The 17166-nt window shown below is 41.1% G+C and overlaps 1 protein-coding gene across 1 annotated transcript in view; it reads left to right on the top strand.

Moving 5' to 3' along the window:
* The window catches only part of tafa4b (TAFA chemokine like family member 4b), a 37297-nt gene that overhangs the window by 3450 nt on the left and 16681 nt on the right, over window positions 1-17166 (top strand). The window contains exons 2-3 of the mRNA XM_063473169.1: window positions 9060-9222; window positions 10121-10236. Of these exons, the coding sequence (XP_063329239.1) occupies window positions 9143-9222; window positions 10121-10236 (196 nt within the window). The 5' untranslated portion in view covers window positions 9060-9142. The remainder of the gene's footprint in view (window positions 1-9059; window positions 9223-10120; window positions 10237-17166) is intronic.

Below are 17166 nucleotides of genomic sequence, written 5' to 3'. Positions count from 1 at the left end.
GGAGCCATGCATCACATGCTTCACTGTACATTCTAATAAAAATGCCCTCAAACAAACATTTTATCAGATTATGAAAGCATTTTAAAGCATCTCATGTTTTAACGTTTTCTTTCACACAGCAATCATTTTCTCATAGTAGGCTCCAGCTGGTCCCGGCAGTAAAGATCTCTTGTTGGAGGGCCACAGTTGTTCTTTACCTTTCATCCTGTCCTTTGTCAGACAGTCAATCAGTTGAAGACAACAAGGCCTTGGTTTTTCTGTGTGGTGTCATAACACCAGCCCTCTGACTGAGTCTAGCAGGTCTTGCTTAGACTGGCAGCTCACACTGCCACATGAAAACTCCTGCTGTCCAGCTCAAGAGAAATGGTGAAAGACATAGCAGTGTATTTCAAACTTCTCACTTGTCTTGAAAATAGTAATTTGACTAGGAGTTATTGGATTATTGTCCACTTTGTGTCAGGAGCTTTTAAAGAATCTGTCATGTACTACTGAGGGATTATTTTTTTAAAACAGCTGTTTGGAATTTTGGAGTAATTCATTTATGTTTTAATTTGAGTCACTTCCAATTGGAAGAGACTTTTGAGAATGTCATCATCCCTTTGCAAACACTGAAAATAACTCCACCTTACAGCCCTCAAGGTGATATTCTCTGTAGCTCCGACTCACTTTGACCATGACAAATCTCCCTAAGTGATAGTAATGATTGTAATTGAACAGGCACAGTTGCAACCCACAGTGCTCTATCTATCACCTTGGATGCAATATGCTGCTTCCACTTGTGTGTGTATGTGCTTGGATTTTTTGTGTCCATCTGTGTGTGTCTCTTTGAGAGACTGCGTGTCCCTGTTCGCGGCCCCTCTGGCAGCTGGCAGATGTGCTGTTAACTGTGAGCGACAGTGTGAGTGTGTTCGTGGGATTATGAAAAGCTCCCACTGTGCTGTGCTGCCCGGGTCCACTGTAAAGCCGCTGCGAAGAAGCCGTGTGGCGACGGCAGAGCCTGGGGCGGTCATCACAGCAGCCCTCAAACAACGCAACAGCTCGTGAGGGGGAAAGAGGGTTTCACCCCTGCGGGATTGGAGCTTTAAAAGGGAGAAGTTGTGAAGAACAGGAAGGGATAAAAAAATAACAAAAAAACCCCCCCACAGAGTTGAAAGAGAGGAAGTGAGAGAGACGGCCTAATGCGGGAGCTGAATGGGATGCTGAAACTGAATGAGTGTATAAGAGAAAGACTTCAACAGGGAGGAGCATGATAGTCACGAGACATTCAGAGGAATGTGTGTCTGTGTGTAGGGAGTAATGGCTTCGTAATGAAAACAGCAGCCAGCCAGCGGTTGAGTGTCCTTCCTCCTGGTGGCTGACTGATGTCAGTCACTGGCAGACAATAGCCTCTCTCAGGGATGGATTTTGATAAGGATGAATGATTGTTGCACCCCTTTGTGTGTGTGTGTGTGTGCAGGAGAGAGAGAGTAAATACCCCAAATCAATTCAACTTAACCGTAATTTGCTGTAAATCATGCATGAAGTGGAATTGTGCAAGCATGCTATCTGTTGCCCATATTCCCCTGTATTGAACAATATATTATTTTTCCATCAGATCTAGGGACCCTCTAAAAAAATAGCACCATGGGTTCATTTAAAAATGTGTTTCCTCAAATGCATTTTGTGGACTCAGAGACGACAGCTAACCCACGCACAAGGACACTAATATATTTGTGCAATCTAACATCCTCCTAAAGGGTTTTGTGTGTGGTGCGAGCTTCCACATGGAATCACAGGCACTGGTGTAATTGTATTAAAAATTTCCTTTGTCAGTAGATCTGTTCCTGATATCTGTGTATGATCCTCACATAGAATTGCTTTGTAAGAGTGTGTGAGAAGGTTAAAGGCCCCGCTTGTCTCAGGGGAGCACAGTGATATGCTGTCATGCCCCGGAGACTCACAGACAAATTAATTCACTTATTGACACTGCTGACACGTCTCAGTGACTTTGTAAAATGAACAATTGATCACCCCTCCCAACACACACACACCTCTCATACTCTCGGCCTCTCTTTGTTTTTTCTGACTTCTTTTTCTCTTTTCATTCCTTCCACTCTGCTATTTCCACTGTCTACAACTCTTTTATCTGTAAGCTGCTTCCTTCCCCCTGCTTTCACCCCTTTCTCTTTCCTACACACACCAACCTCTCTTTTTTAATTTGACTGGCCAATTGACAGCCATGGCACGTATGGTAATTAATATAATTAAACACAAGCTGGTCATTAACAGGAGTGGGGACTGAAATAATCAAGATGTCACTTGTCTGCATATCTGAGTTTCAGTGGGGATGTGCTCAGACAGCAAGAGAGTGAGAAATAACGTGCGCGTTTGCACGAGTGTGAGGGAGAAGAAGGGGAAAGGGAATGTGCTCCTTTACCTGTGTGTGTGTTTGTGTGGGCATTTAATTAAAACAATTGTGTGAACGAATCTAGCCGCCCAGAGAGTGTTCAGAGAGTGTTTGTCCAGTGCTTTTTTCTGGGTCAAAGCAGTACGCACAACTAGAGGCCAAAAGCTCAAAGAAAATCAAAGCCAGCTCCACATCAAGGCTGTTTATTTTCCATTAATCATAATTTGGGCACAAAACAAAATGAATGGCTGCTACTCTCAGGGGACTCTCTGTCAGGGCCCGGGTCTCCTTTTGTTTGGCTCCAGGCCGCCATTCAATACCAGCAGCCACAGAAGAAGGGTCCAGTCAGAGTTAGCAATACACTGCAGCATGCACACTTTGCTCTTGACTCTTTCATTTTCTTATTCTTTGCACAGAAAGGTGAAGGGATCAGTCGCTTTATTACTACACTAGGTCATGCTGTGTCCTTCCTGCCTCACTGTGGTTAACCAGTTTTCTTCTTCATATAAGTCTTCTTCTATGGCTTGGGGAAAACAAGAAGAACTGGAAAATAACATATACTTACAATGAAAGCGTAAAGAAAGAGAAGAGAAAACAGACAAGGAAATATGCACACAAGACTAAAAAGTTGCTTTCCACTTCATGCTAAAACCATGCAGACACACTGAGTGCACGATTACTAATTTGGCACTGAAGAAACCGAGACCGTGAAAAGCTACTTCGTATTTGTTTCTGTGCACGACACGATGAGTAAAATGTGAAAGCCTGCTATGCAATCATTCTAGCACGAAGGCAGATCAGTTGCGGAAATGGAGAACTTACTGAGCGAGCAGAACAGTACATAAAGATTGCGCTTCACCCCCCTAAATCACAGTCTCTACTTGTTTTTTTCTTCTTCTTTATCACAAAAGCAAGCTATGGCAAGAATAAAAGAGGAGTAACAACAAGAGAGAAGCATCAATACTGCAGATACCTAGTTTGTCTCGAGTGGAAAGGGGGGAAGAAAAGCTGCCAAAATGGGTGTGGGTGTGTACAATCATCAAAAAGTGTCTCTTATTCTTTCCTCCTTTCCATCCATCTTCCACCGCTGAGGGACACTGACTTTTAATGGCCTTTTATTGCTTTATTAGGGTGCGGCAGATTTACTGCTGGACCGTGCCTCTGTCTGTCAGCAGCTCTGAGGAGGATTTCTCTGATCTATGTTGGCTCAAGCTGGCTGTCTAGGTTTTAAATGACAAACTGAGGAAGCCAGGGAGTGGGCCTTGGCCACAGACTTGTTGTATTAGTGAGCTAATGTTTATTAGCCTGTTAGTGCCTACGCTTCATCTTTTATAAAATAACTAACAGCGTACTCCCTCTCCCTGCCGCCCAATTCAGTGGAAGAGGATGCTAAAACACTTTAATGACACTTGTTAGCAATGTGGGAACATGACAGGTACATTTAGCAACCTTAGAAGTGCTTCTGCTGAGTTAATCTAACTGTACAACAGGTGTGATCTGCATAGGTGGGTGTATCAGTAAAACGGCATGTTTGTGAATGGGTGACATGTGTACACCAGCTTATGAGCGTCATCCAGACTCCCAGGAGTGGCCGGTCGCCTGCTGCAGCACATGAAACGTATAGTGGGACTCTGATCATTTCTGGCTTTTATCTATGGAAGTGAAGGAGTGGAAAACAGCGAGGGAGAGGAAGTAAGATAAGTGCTGAAAAGAAGGGGATGTAGAAGTTGGCAGAGAGAGAATGAGAGCGGAGCCAAAGAGCAACCTTCGAAAACACACCAAAGAATAGAGACACAAAATAGATTCATTCTCTAGCTTGCTGCACATACCGCTCTAAATACACGTATATTTCTTGGCCGACGGATTCTGAGACGATAGCTTGTGCAACAAGGTGGGATTTAGACTTAAGTGCAGGCCGATCAATTGAGTCATAATGGTACCTCAGTGCCAAGGCCATTCTCTGAACTCTGCAGTCGATACCGGTGCCAGGTAATGGTCCCGAACTCAGACTGTTGCTCGCAACTCTGTCTCTCCTCTCTCTCTGTCTCCTCACCTGGCCATTTCAGCAAATGTGGGGTCTTCCATTTAATTGCTTGCTGATTTATTGGAGGAAGAAATACAGTGGAGGAGGTGTGATGTTGCGGGTGGATGACAGTAAACAGATTCAGTGTTGCTCTGTATCTTTCAGGTGCCTTCTGACCCCCCCACCATAAAATATTTATAAGAATCATGTGCTATGACGTATTATTAATCCTCAGCTGCTGTGTACCTCACACAGAGACCTAGTGCAGATTTTATTATGCAGTTATGCACACTGTCATACTGATTCTACCAAAGATTATACTTAAACGCCTGTTCATAATATGTTGACAGTACAAAACAAACTAAAACAAAGTAATTTAGGATTTTAGGCATCAACTAAAAATTCTGTAGACGCTGTTGTTAATGTGAAAACAAAACATGCCTCAGTTCTGAAGATTTTCTGAAGGGTGGCTTGGATTTTATGCGTGTCCTTCATATGTCTGACTCACATGCGTAATGTCTGACATTTTAAGATGTCTTCTTCATTATGAGTTGAAGCAGAGAGATTGTTGGGGTGTCATTAGAATTTGCATTTGGGAGGTATTGAAAAAAGCAGAGATGCTTATCTGCACACTGAGGAGAGAAACGAAAAGGCACGAACGCACACACACACACACACACACACACATACACATAGACACCCACACACACATAGACACACATGCACGTAGGCAAGAATCCTTTGGCGAGCAAGGGTGAGGAGGAACAAACAAGAAGCAGGAAGAAAGTGAGCTGGGCAAAGGAGGACAGACAAATGCAAAAGGCTGTGCCGTATGAATGCATACCGCAGTGTTAATTTAAGTTTGTACATTGTGTCTCACTGTGTGTAATAAAGTGCATTTGTGTGTGGGCACACACCCGCTCTATCTGCCCAGCGACCCAGAGGAAATGGCAAGGAGCACCATGCCGTATTGGTTTTAGAGCTGAAAGCAGACAAATATATAGAAGCAGAACATTACACATCCTAACTGAATGATAATACTGTGCATATCGGCAGAAATCTGAAACGCTTCACATAAGATTCCACTGGGCTTTGTGCTTTTGCCCGTTTCATTTTCAATATCTTTCCGCCTTAGGGAGATGCACTTTGTTTTACACTGATATGCTTTTTGTCTGCTTGGTCTTTGTCTGGGCAGAGAAAATCAGCATACTGAGATGCTGGTGTGATGCTTGTGTGGTCTACAATCTTATTGTGTTGTTTTTTTTGTGTGTTCACATTTATTGGAGTTCACCCAGAGACTACGTTCATGTATCTGGTAGTTCTACTTTTCTGTTTTCTTTGAATTTTGTATTCTATTTAAATAGTTTTAAATTCCAAATAAACCACTAAAATCCAATACTGAAAACTAATCTTGCCTAAGTAAAAAGAGTCTCATGAAATTGAACATATTGCACACACACAAAAAAAAATAAAATAATTTTTTTTGTTAGATTCTGTTCAAGGTCCTTGTATTATCTATTTGCTGAAGAAACAGTACACAAAACTCCTGCTAAATATGTAATTTGCAAGCATTATTTCTGAAAAGGAATCACAAAGAAATGAAAACAAGACAAATAATATACTGTTTTTATGTAACTGATCACGAGGATCTGTCCATACATTATTTGGCTTGCAGTGATATATGTTCAAGTTATTCATGTAGCTAATCAAATAAACATGCACATGTAATATAAATGTATATTTTATACATATATTTAAAACCCATAAGACCCATTCAGATCTTACACAGATAAAAATGCATATCTATTTTTAACATTGATTGCACAGGGACAAAATGTTTATGATCTGACAGCAGTAAATATCTAGCATTTAAAATAAAGCCACCATTGGCCCAATACAGCCAACATAACAATCTAACTGTAACACAAACAGTCAAACCTAAAGGACTATCATTACCTCTCGCCGTGTAGTGTTGGGCAGACGAGCAGCATCTTCAGTCTTGGGGTAGTGTCAGAGGAAAGGCCTTGGGATCATAAAAAATTTAAAGTGCAGTTCATAATGTGAGTCTATGCTCATTTAATTTTTATGTAAATTTTTATGTTAATTTCATCCTGCTTATTTTGATTGTGTTACTTTATGTGTTAGTGAAATGTGTTCAGCAGCAAGAACGCTCAGCTGTTGTTAGTTGCTGAGAATTCCTTCGTCCAAACCACCATGTTTAATGGATCGCCATCATCTTTTTGGTGGCTGGCGAGGCAAACATCAGCCTGTCAGTCAGTCTGATGGCTAAACTATCCCGTCAATCATCTGAAGCAGACTTCAACAGATAAAAATCTCCTTCTTGTTTCTCATTCATTTTTAAAAGACATTATTTAATATTACAGAAAATTTCACAAAGCCTGCCTATGAACACTGGTGCATACAAAACAAGAGACACTGAGGCTATCAAATAATGATATGGCGCCTGTTTTTGCAGTTCTGCCGAGCCGCGACTTCCTGTGCTGCCCTGACAAATGATATAATCTGTGAGTGACAAACAGCACGATGTCACGGTAAACCCTTCCTGCGGGAAGTGTCTTAGCCTTTTATTTCTGATGCACAGCAAACATCTTTCCTGATGAGGTCAGAGACTGTATGCGGTATAATACATGCAAGTATAATTTTGCAAGTTCACGGGTGCATGTTCGTGATTGTGCACGCGTGCGTGCAGAGCACGGGCAGATGATGCTGTTTGGATGCAGGGCACACAGGATGTATTTGTGGCAGAGGTAGGATCGTCTCATTGCATGACAATAAGCCGGCGTGTCAGTCCTGTGTGTGTTTTCTGCAAGGAGTGACACAACCCAGGCCTCAAGACCTTGCAGGCGCCTGGTGAGAGAGGATGTGGAAGGGATGATACAGAAGCAGCGATTATTTTAGAAAGAGTGAGGCTTGATGTTCTTAGATAAACTTGAGGATGTCGTTGCACTGTTTGCTAAAGTGTGCATGTCCTTCCTGCCAAACACAACGAGCCTTCACGGTGATGATGACCAGCTGAGCCCCACGCACACGTCATCTTGCTTTAACATAATGTCACCAGAGACTTTGGCCTTTTACTGCAGTGTGTATGTTTGCTGATTCACACTTGCTCACAAATAGATACAAATAGATCTAGATATACAGTATATATAAGGTACATTTATTACACAGTTAAATGGCTACAATCTGTGGTCTGTGTAAGACACAATAAAGGTGACAGTATTGCTGTTACTGATGGCATATTTCACTGAGTCCCAGTGGGCTGCATCTGGAGACCACACACACACACAAAAACACACACACATAAACACACATTCATACATATACACATGCACAACTGTGCTCTCTTAATGAGTGTTTCAGAGAACAAAGCTGATAAAAATGCATGCCATAACCCAGCCTTTAAAAAGGAATGTGAAATAGTCTTGCATGCAATTGTGCAATCATGCAGCGTCCTGATCCCTCCACACAGCGCACACAACTTGGATACTGTACTAGAAAAAAAAAACAACCCAAAGAGACACACATACATATACATAGACAGGAATATAGATAATGTGATACAAATATAAATTTAAAACACACAAACAATATCTGTTTGTGTGTATCTGCCCTCTTCTCTCTAACCCATGCTGCTGCTGCTTTCAATGATAATTCAATAATAATAACTCATTCACATGATCTTTTGCTCGCCTTCACTGCCCAGCTACTTTCTCACTCTTGCCAAAGCAACCTCCTGTTTTCCTGAGATTTGTGCCCTTTGCTGTTTGCTTCTTTCCCACTAGGGGGCAGTGGTACTACACAGATGGCTGCAGGTGTGGAGGGAGCTCCTATCTACTCGGGAAGTTTCTCAGCATGTTAGCGGACTGACCTGCATATAAATGAGTTATGATGAATAATGAAGGTTCGAGGAGGGGGAGAACATTTTGTTATTAATGTGAATCTGTTGTCTTTCATTTAGATTGCAGAGTTTGTCCCTTTGTAAAGAGAGGTGTGTTGACACACTCTTATGGCGGGATGGTAATTTACTCAGTGTGTGGGTATGAGAGTGTGCAGACAGCAACATGCATCAGTAGCTGTCACTCAGCTGTAATTAGAAGGGTCTCTCTTGCTGTCCTTAGATAGGCTTTGAATTTACTTAGCAAACACTGTGTAAATGTGCTCTGTGCGTGTGTGTGTGTGTAGAGAGAGAGAGAGAAAAAGCCTGTGTTCATGGCTTGTTTGATCATCTGATTTGTTGCAAGCAAATGTTTCAGACTGCTTTTTTGGCATGTTTCTGTTACACAGACCTATTTTCGACCCAGTTTAATTTTTAGTGTGTTACACACACACGTTTTGAGTTTTTCCATTAGTGTATTTACGCACATGACAGAGTGTGAGGGTTTGTGAGGGAGAAGGGGAGAGACGTGTGATGTCTAGAGTGGGGATCACATTCAGCCTGGGGGTAGGTGAACCTATTGTAAACAATGGATCTGACAGAATCTGGGCCTTCACATCTCCACCCCCTGTGTGTGCGGGTGTATGCTTGTTTGTGTGTGTAGACCTTCATGCAAGGCCATCCGAGGCCACTGAGGAACTCCAGGGCAGCCTGGCCTCTCTGACTGAGCGTGTCTTTGTACCTCCTTTCTCCAGAGCCTTCTTCTGTTTGAGGTGAGGAAAAGGTGGAAGCAGGAGGAAGAAGAAAAGGAGGAGGTGATTTGAGGTGGTGCGCGTGAATGCAGCCATGGCCTGTAGCCGCTGTTCATAAAGAAGCCACACAGTGGAAGCGAGACCAAAGGAGACAGATGACCAACAGGTGAGATGGCGTCCCGCATCACGTACTGGCAAGTGAAACACATCTCGTGCTGCAGCTAATTACTGTGCTGTGGTTTTTGTTAACGAAGTCATTGTTTTAACAATAAAACAGAGTAATTATATGACTTGACAAGTTCCTACAATTCAAGGTAACATGGTGAGACGGTTTCTTTTTTTTTCTTTAAATTAACTGATGAATAATTAATCAGTAGATTAGATAAATGAATAACTTTATTTTTTCCAGCAAAAATGCCAAAGTTCACTCAATGTAGCAGCTCAGATGTGAAAACCTGCCTAAGTTAAAAGCTTATCTTTTAGATTTGGGTTGTTTACCACAAAAAAAACAACAACAAAAAAAAAACAAGAAATTGAAACAATTCACCTTTGGCCTTTTTGGACATGTTTAACAGTATTAACCAGCTAATCAAGAAGCAACAGCAGAAAAAAAGTCCAATCATTAACATAGTGATTAGTTTCAGCCTCTTACCATGTATTACTGTTTCTGGGTTAGACATGTTTCCTCTGCTCCAACTCTTGTAAAGTCAGCCCTTTTGTAATTTGCAGCTGCAAGAATTTGAAAACTTTATACTAACAGGATGCTTTTAGCGCACAGGTCCTGCAGTTCCTATATCTAAGTCTTCCTATAGTATGTAGGAAGGAAATTTTTTGCAGGCCTAGTCTGTTCTCAAGCTTCTCATTGCTTCCTTTGACCTTTGACAGTTACCTCTCACATTGTTTCTGCTTCTTGGAAAAACCAATATTTTTTGTGTGCTCTGCTGTTGCCTCCTGTTTTTTTTCTCTTCTTGTTTTGGGTACAGGTTCTGACCTCTCACGATGACCTTTTCCTCCTCTTCTCTTCCATTTGTGCCTCTTTTTGCTCCATTCCCTCTCTCTCTCAGGATGAAACTGAGGGGGAGGTCAGCTTGGCCTTGGCAGGTGGCCTTCCTTGTTGCCTTGGTGATGCTCTACGTTGACCCAGTGTCTGCTGGCAACCGTAACCATCGGGGACCGACAGGTACACCAGGTCTCGATCCAAGCTCCCCTTCCAACACCAAGAGAGGTTAATTACACTGTCACTTCAGAGGTGTAACACATGTTCCCTGAGCCTGTCGCTGACTGAGCCATCCACGTCCTGGAGGAGGGGGACGAGCGGGCACAATTTGCTCCGTTTCGCAGCATGACAGAATGTAATCTAGACAAGACCTCGTTTTAGTCTTGGATGCAAATACGTCTCTATTTGAGTGATCCAGCCTGTACAGATACAAATGGCACTTAAGCTGTCAGGGGCTGTCAACACAAATAGATCAGTGTGGGTGAGATCTGATCTATTCAGAGTGCAGACATGCAGCAATTCGGGGCCAACGCTGCGGTTCTCAAGAGGCCTCTTAGCGGTTTAGTGTTCGCAGTGCCATAAAACAGGGTGTATGCCTTACGCTGAAGAGACCCGTCGGCTCATGACTTCTAATCCTCAGGCTTATAATTGTCAATGCTCACATTAATATGCACAACTCTGCAGCCCCCGCTTAACTTATTCCTCAGAAGAAGAAGATAGAGACCATGGCTGACTTAATTCAGGCCTGCGAGCTACATCTCTACTCTAGCTTTAATTTCCATAAGTCATGGAGACAAGCCACCCTAAGCCAAAAAAAATAAATAAATGACCAACACAGTCTTATTAAAATTTCATTGAGGCTGACAACGGGGACAGTTGTGCTGAGTCACAGCATCTTGTGCTACAACTTGTTGGCGGCAACCTCCCCTGTCACCTCTTCCTCGCTCTTAATTATGACAATTTCTTTAATTATCCCAGTTTCTTCACTATCGCTGCTCGCGTTTTGCAAGGTGACCTTTATATGCCACAGAAAATGCTACCAGCATTCAGTCTGTTCACTGACTGATGGCATTAGTTTCCTTTAGACAGAGAGGAGGCTGCCTGCTTACGGCAGGGACACTACTAATTGCAGGCCTTGTGTGTTGTGAAGGTCAGCATCGGTGCCTGCCCCCTTCTTAGTTTCTCTCTCGCGGTAAAACAAGATGTCTTCCTCTGAAACTGACTCGTGCTTTTTATTTGAGGGTTTCCTCTAATTGCTGGAAGTTTAGGACTTTTCAGTGGTGAATACAACATGACACTCATAATGCCGAGGCTGAGGAATAATTGGACGTGTGTTATGATGGCTGTAAAGATTTTCCAGAGGCAGTTTTACTGCTGTTTTGTTTTCCTGATCATTCAGACATTTGCTTGTTCATTGCGGTTTTACCATTTGCTTCCACATGGTGGCTCTATAGGTCAAAAAATACTCTTGTATGTTAAGCTCATTCAGCCAGTGTTGGCTCTCGGGCAATCAGTATTTTTTCAATCAAGCAGACATAACATAATTAAGAGTTTTTTAGAGGAAAGGAAGAACATAATCCCTGTAGCTCAGGTTAACAGCACAAAGTGCAGATGATTAATTTGGCGCGGATAGTATCCGTCTTCTTTGCACACCTGCAAGACACACTCAGCACATGAGAAAGATCATCTAGCGTAAGTCTTGCCTTCACAGCTCATTTCGCAGTTTGCCCCCTCATGAGCAGAACAAAGCTGTGTAGCAACACATACTTGAACACAGCTCCATTTTTAATGCTATTCCTTTCAACACACACCATTTTTCTTTCTTTCTTTCTTTCTTTCTTTCTTTCTTTCTTTCTTTCTTTCTTTCTTTCTTTCTTTCTTTTTAAAAAAAAGGCAAATAGAGAAATTCATAAGCTGCATTACAGGAGCAGTAAATGTAATCCAAGACATACCAGTGTCACGTACTTTTGAAACATAAGCCTTTCTCAATGATAAAGTCATTGTCTGCGCTCATACAGCAGTGCTTCGCAAAAACATCTGAAATTCTCTTTTCTTTTCTCGGTTGAATGCTTGAAATTAGATTATTTGAGATTAAATTCAATCACTGCCTTGCAGAACTGATATATTTCCGTACACTCTTATCACAGCTTGTTATAGTACACTTAATCTGGGAACCCATCAGCTATTGCCTGATATGCAGATATCTGTTTACAGAGATTAGAGGGTGGTTGGCAAACCACACATTTTGTTCTCGTGGAACAGTTACTAATCTGGCACCCCCATCATAAATCAATTTATAGCGTGTTGATGGCTCTTCTTTGCCCACCCTGTTCATGCCAGGAGCCTCCTTTTAGCTTTAAACTGTCTCTATTAGACTTAAACAAACATTATGTCCATCTACTTGAGAATACTGCCTGTTTTTGCCTCCCCTTTAGGCTGTTTCTAAGATAACTCCTCAAAAAACATAGCAGGCAAGGTCAAGGGAGTAGGATTTATTGGGGACACTTTTGTTCCACAGAAGCACCTGTTGTGATATTTAACATAAATCTGTGTTGGGCCTGGTGTGGACTTGTGAGACATTGATCCTGTCAGAAGGATTGATGGGTGGTGCAGGACTGGAGTAGAGAGGAGATGGGGCAAAGAAGGTTAAAGAGTGGGCTCAAAAAGCAGAAAATAGGAGGATATGGAAATTTAAAAAATATAAGTTTTGAGTATATTTTGTAAAGGAGAAGTTATGAGACCTGGTCTTGTGAGCTTGCTCTGTTGAAACTTAAAACTTGACCTGTGCGCTCTACCAGAGACAGTCAGTATGTCTTTGCTAAACTGGCATTGCTGCCTCTGACAGATTTGCTAGATACCTGGCCTTTTATAGCAATGTGCATGCTTGTCAGGTATTGACAAGGGATAGACACAGGTTTTTTTTTGATAAATTGTACAATGCTGCTGCTTGCCAGTGTCTGTCAGAATACATCAATCGCCTCGCTAACCCATCAGTTCAAGGGAGCTCCGTTTGTCGGCCGTCCGGCTCTCTCCCTTTCGCAGGAATAGAAGCGTTTAGCCTTGCCAAGTCTTTTCATCTCACCAGGCTCTATTTAACCAAGATGGCCATAACAGAATGATTTAAAGGCAACACTATGACATTAGATACACTGTTATTGTATGTATATAGCTGGAAGCTGGCTGCTCACCACATGAATCTTAAGCAGATAAAGGGTGAGAAGCAGAGGCTGAATGGGAAGGGCAAGGGCTCAACTCTGAGGGCTCACAGTTGAGCTTTAGTTGTTAATACTCTTACCGCTACTGTTCTGATGATCAGACTCCTTTTTTTTGGTTCAACTTTATTTTTTTTCTTCTCAAATTATCCTCTGAAGATGTTCCTTTTAGTGGTAAAACTCAAAGCAAGCAAATGCAAGCTAACAAGTTAGGCAACACAGGACAGCACCAAAAGAATTCGATGATAATGAAGGCAGAGAAACACATGTATCCATTTGTGAACATATCCACATGCCACCGGTGATATGGAACAACAGGTGAGGAACAAAGGGAACAGAAATGAAGTGATGAAGCTCTAAAAGCACGATAAGTTTTTTGTGTGCAGTTAGTTTCACAGCAGCAGGCTCGACTGTAGGGTGCAGGTGAACTACATGATTTCCTACACAACTGTTGTACTGTCGCTTTGAGTCCTGTGAAACAGACTAGGTTTTTATATATGAAAGAAGAATCAAACAATCAAAGTTTCATTATTTGACTTTACTTTTTACATCAGGATGCACTATATTTGGTTTCACTGAATAGCTCGCACTACGAGTGGCTGTCAGATTCAGCCTTGTGAAAACAGGCTGTACAGTAGACTTTTTGTTGAACTCTAACCAGATTAAATATTGTAATAAGATTTTGGTGACACGTTGGAAGCATTATGTGGATGAAACTGTACATGAAATGGCCAAATGTGAGCTACATTTTAAATAAAATTTAAATATGGCATTAGGTCTCGCCCCTAATGGGAAGCCAAATTGCCACCCATGCCCTAAAATATGCAATTCTTTAATAACTATTTCACTTTTAATAGTACCATAAGCAGACAACATAAATGTATATGGGAACTGTATCATATATCACATTACTGGTAGGGTCATTTTTTTCATGGTATTGTGCTGCATTCTCCAGAGTGAGAAAACTACAGTGGCCCTGAGAGGCCAAACGGACTGCAACTTAAGAAAACACCAGCAATAAGAAAAACACTGCAAAAACGCACAATACACAACGGAAATAGGAAAAACGAGAACAGGAATAGGAAAAACGAAAACAGAAATAGGAAAAACGAAAACAGAAATAGGAAAAAACAGATTTCCAAAAGCACAAGGGAAGTGTTTCTGGGGAGACAATAACCCGACGGACCAGTTGCAGGAACCAAAATATGCCAGGTAAGTGTGTTTTAATCTCATGATTCATATAATACTGATGACGGATTTTTAGGCTAATAGTTAGGCTAACACACTTACCTCTCATCTTTTCTTTCCTCACAAAACCGATAGATCCTCCACTTCTTTTAAGTGTCTCCCAGCGCAATTCTTAGCATATTTTGGTTCCTGCAACTGGTCCATCGGGTTATAGTCTCCCCAGAAACACTTCCCTTGTGCTTTTGGAAATCTGTTTTTTCCTATTTCCGTTTTCGTTTTTCCTATTTCCGTTGTGTTTTGAGCGCTTTTGCAGCGTTTTTCTTATTGCTGGTGTTTTCTTAAGTTGCAGTCCGTTTGGCCTCTCAGGGCCACCGTAGCGAAAGCAAAACTACTGCAGAAATACCAAAAAATGCAGTTCCTAAACTGGCCACTTGAGGTCTGCTCCAAGAGCGTGTCAATCCCCATAGAGTACCATGTTAAAGGGCTCAAATTGATAGCGTTCAGAAGCAGAAAACTAAACACTGGTTTTGAGCATATTGACTGTGCCGTGTTGATTTTTTTTTAACTCAGATGACTCAAATGCAGATTTTGACTGACAGGTGTGCCAACACAAGCCTGTTTAGGCTTCCCTAATCCCACTTAATATTCTGATCCTCTTGATCATGTTTCGTACCATCTGGGGCATTTTTAATGGAAGTTTCTGCCAAACCATCCAAAAAACTTGTGCTTCAGTCTTGGTGAGTCAAATTCTAGTATTTTATTAGTTGTTACTTAACGCTAATTAAGATAACTAAAGATAAATAAAATACGAATTAGCAGATACATGAATCTGTGCAGTTCAACTTGCTAATCACACTTGCTAGGTTTGATAACTTCTCACTTCACCCTCTGATCTAAATATGGTTAACACAAAATCAATGTTGATTTTGACAGCAAATTTTCATCTATAGTTTTAGTCATTATTGAGGCAAATCCTAAATATCATGCAATACAGTGGAGTAAATCTGAAGTATGCTATACATATTTTCCTTGACATCAAATGTTAAATCTGTCCATGTGTCTACTCTTCTTTTCCTCCCAATCGCTGACATTTTGTCACGTTTTTATGAGAAACGGGGAGCATTGGAACTCCCACTCTGTGGAGAATGAGATCAAAGTGTGCATCTAATCTATTGCACAAGGAGATTAATTCTGACTGGCTCACTTCCAAACTTGTCCCGCCTTTTTACACAACTTAATTAGTTCTGATTGGATATTGTCTAGTAGTTTAGTTATTAGTTTTTTGTTTCGGTATTGTCTTGTTTTCGTCAGGAAAAGAGGTCATTGATGAAAACTATGGAGAAAATTATTAGTCAACAAAATTAACACTGCATTTTGAAGCTAACATGTTAACCATATTAACATCGTACCTTCAAAATGCAGAGTCTAGAATTTTGGAGGTTGACATAATTTATATACAGTCAGTATTTGCCAGCAGTGAAGTAGCCCAAACTGACTATTTTGCAGCTTTCTAATATGTTGTATTATTTAATTTTGTTTACTTTGTTACTGTTATTACTGTCTTGGAGCAATTATGATCACGTAATATCTTGTGGTATAAGTATTCTGATTCTGATTAAAGCACCAGCACCTGCCTCACTTTTCAGACCCAGAGACTGCGTGTGCATATGCTCATAAACTAACTGTCACTGGGGTTGCAAGCCTGTTGTTTTCTGGTTGAACTGGGCTTCTTTTGACATGTTGCTGCAGTCCGCTGGTTGGATTAGACCCATTGTGCATGAAAATTGCATTCGCGTCTATAAAAAGCAAACGTTTTATTTTACCCAAATCCCACCAAACTGAATCCAAATCAGCACGTTAAACCACACTATCACACTTACTGTGCACACACATGCACATAAACACTACAAGTTAAATGCTCTGTCCTCATTTAGTTATATTACACCACAAAGACTATATAGGAACACTGTATGATTAACATTACACTATGAGAGAGTGAGAATGAGAGTGTTTGCAATGATACCAAATAAAAGCTTTACTTTCTTGTTTCTGGGCAACAAGAGTGGGCGATGTTGAGTTGATTCCTCCAGCACAGTTTTGATGGATTTATATAGCACTTTTCTAGTCCTATTGACCACTCAGAGCACCAAAAGGATGCATCCTTTTAAAAAAAGATTTTTTTGATGGAACCTTTTCCTATGACCCCCACTTATTGATTCATTAGAGGTGCTAAAGTTCAGTGTCTTGACCTAGAGCACTTCACATACAGACTGCAGGAGCCAGGGATTGAACTGCTTTCTGATTAGTGGATTGTACTACTTGCCTGCTGTATGGCTCCCAAACCTTTTACTGACTGAAACATTTTTATGTTGAATGGTATAACCACAGCCAGATCTAACTGCCGGCTACCATGCATGCTTACAAACTTATCAGTGAATCAGCTCATCTTGTATAATATTTTCCAGAAATTAGTTTATTATTTTAACCCTTTCCTCCTAGTTAGATTCAAGTAATCCCCCCCATCTTTAACATAACAAAGATAAATTTTTTTTTCTGCTCATTGCATTCTTTTTACTTTACTTACAGTTTAATGGATATTTAAAGGCTATTTTGCACCTAAACACTGGACAGTTTTTCAGTTTTTGCTCCTACTGAAGCAAATCCCTTCACCATTATATGAAAACTGTATTTTATTTTTTTATTTTAAATTTTA

The sequence above is a fragment of the Pelmatolapia mariae genome, linkage group LG5, assembly GCF_036321145.2.
Source record: "Pelmatolapia mariae isolate MD_Pm_ZW linkage group LG5, Pm_UMD_F_2, whole genome shotgun sequence".
NCBI classification, from domain to species: Eukaryota; Metazoa; Chordata; class Actinopteri; order Cichliformes; family Cichlidae; genus Pelmatolapia; species Pelmatolapia mariae.
The sequence above is the reverse complement of the archived record's forward strand: the minus strand, read 5'-3'. Positions and strand labels throughout refer to the sequence as shown.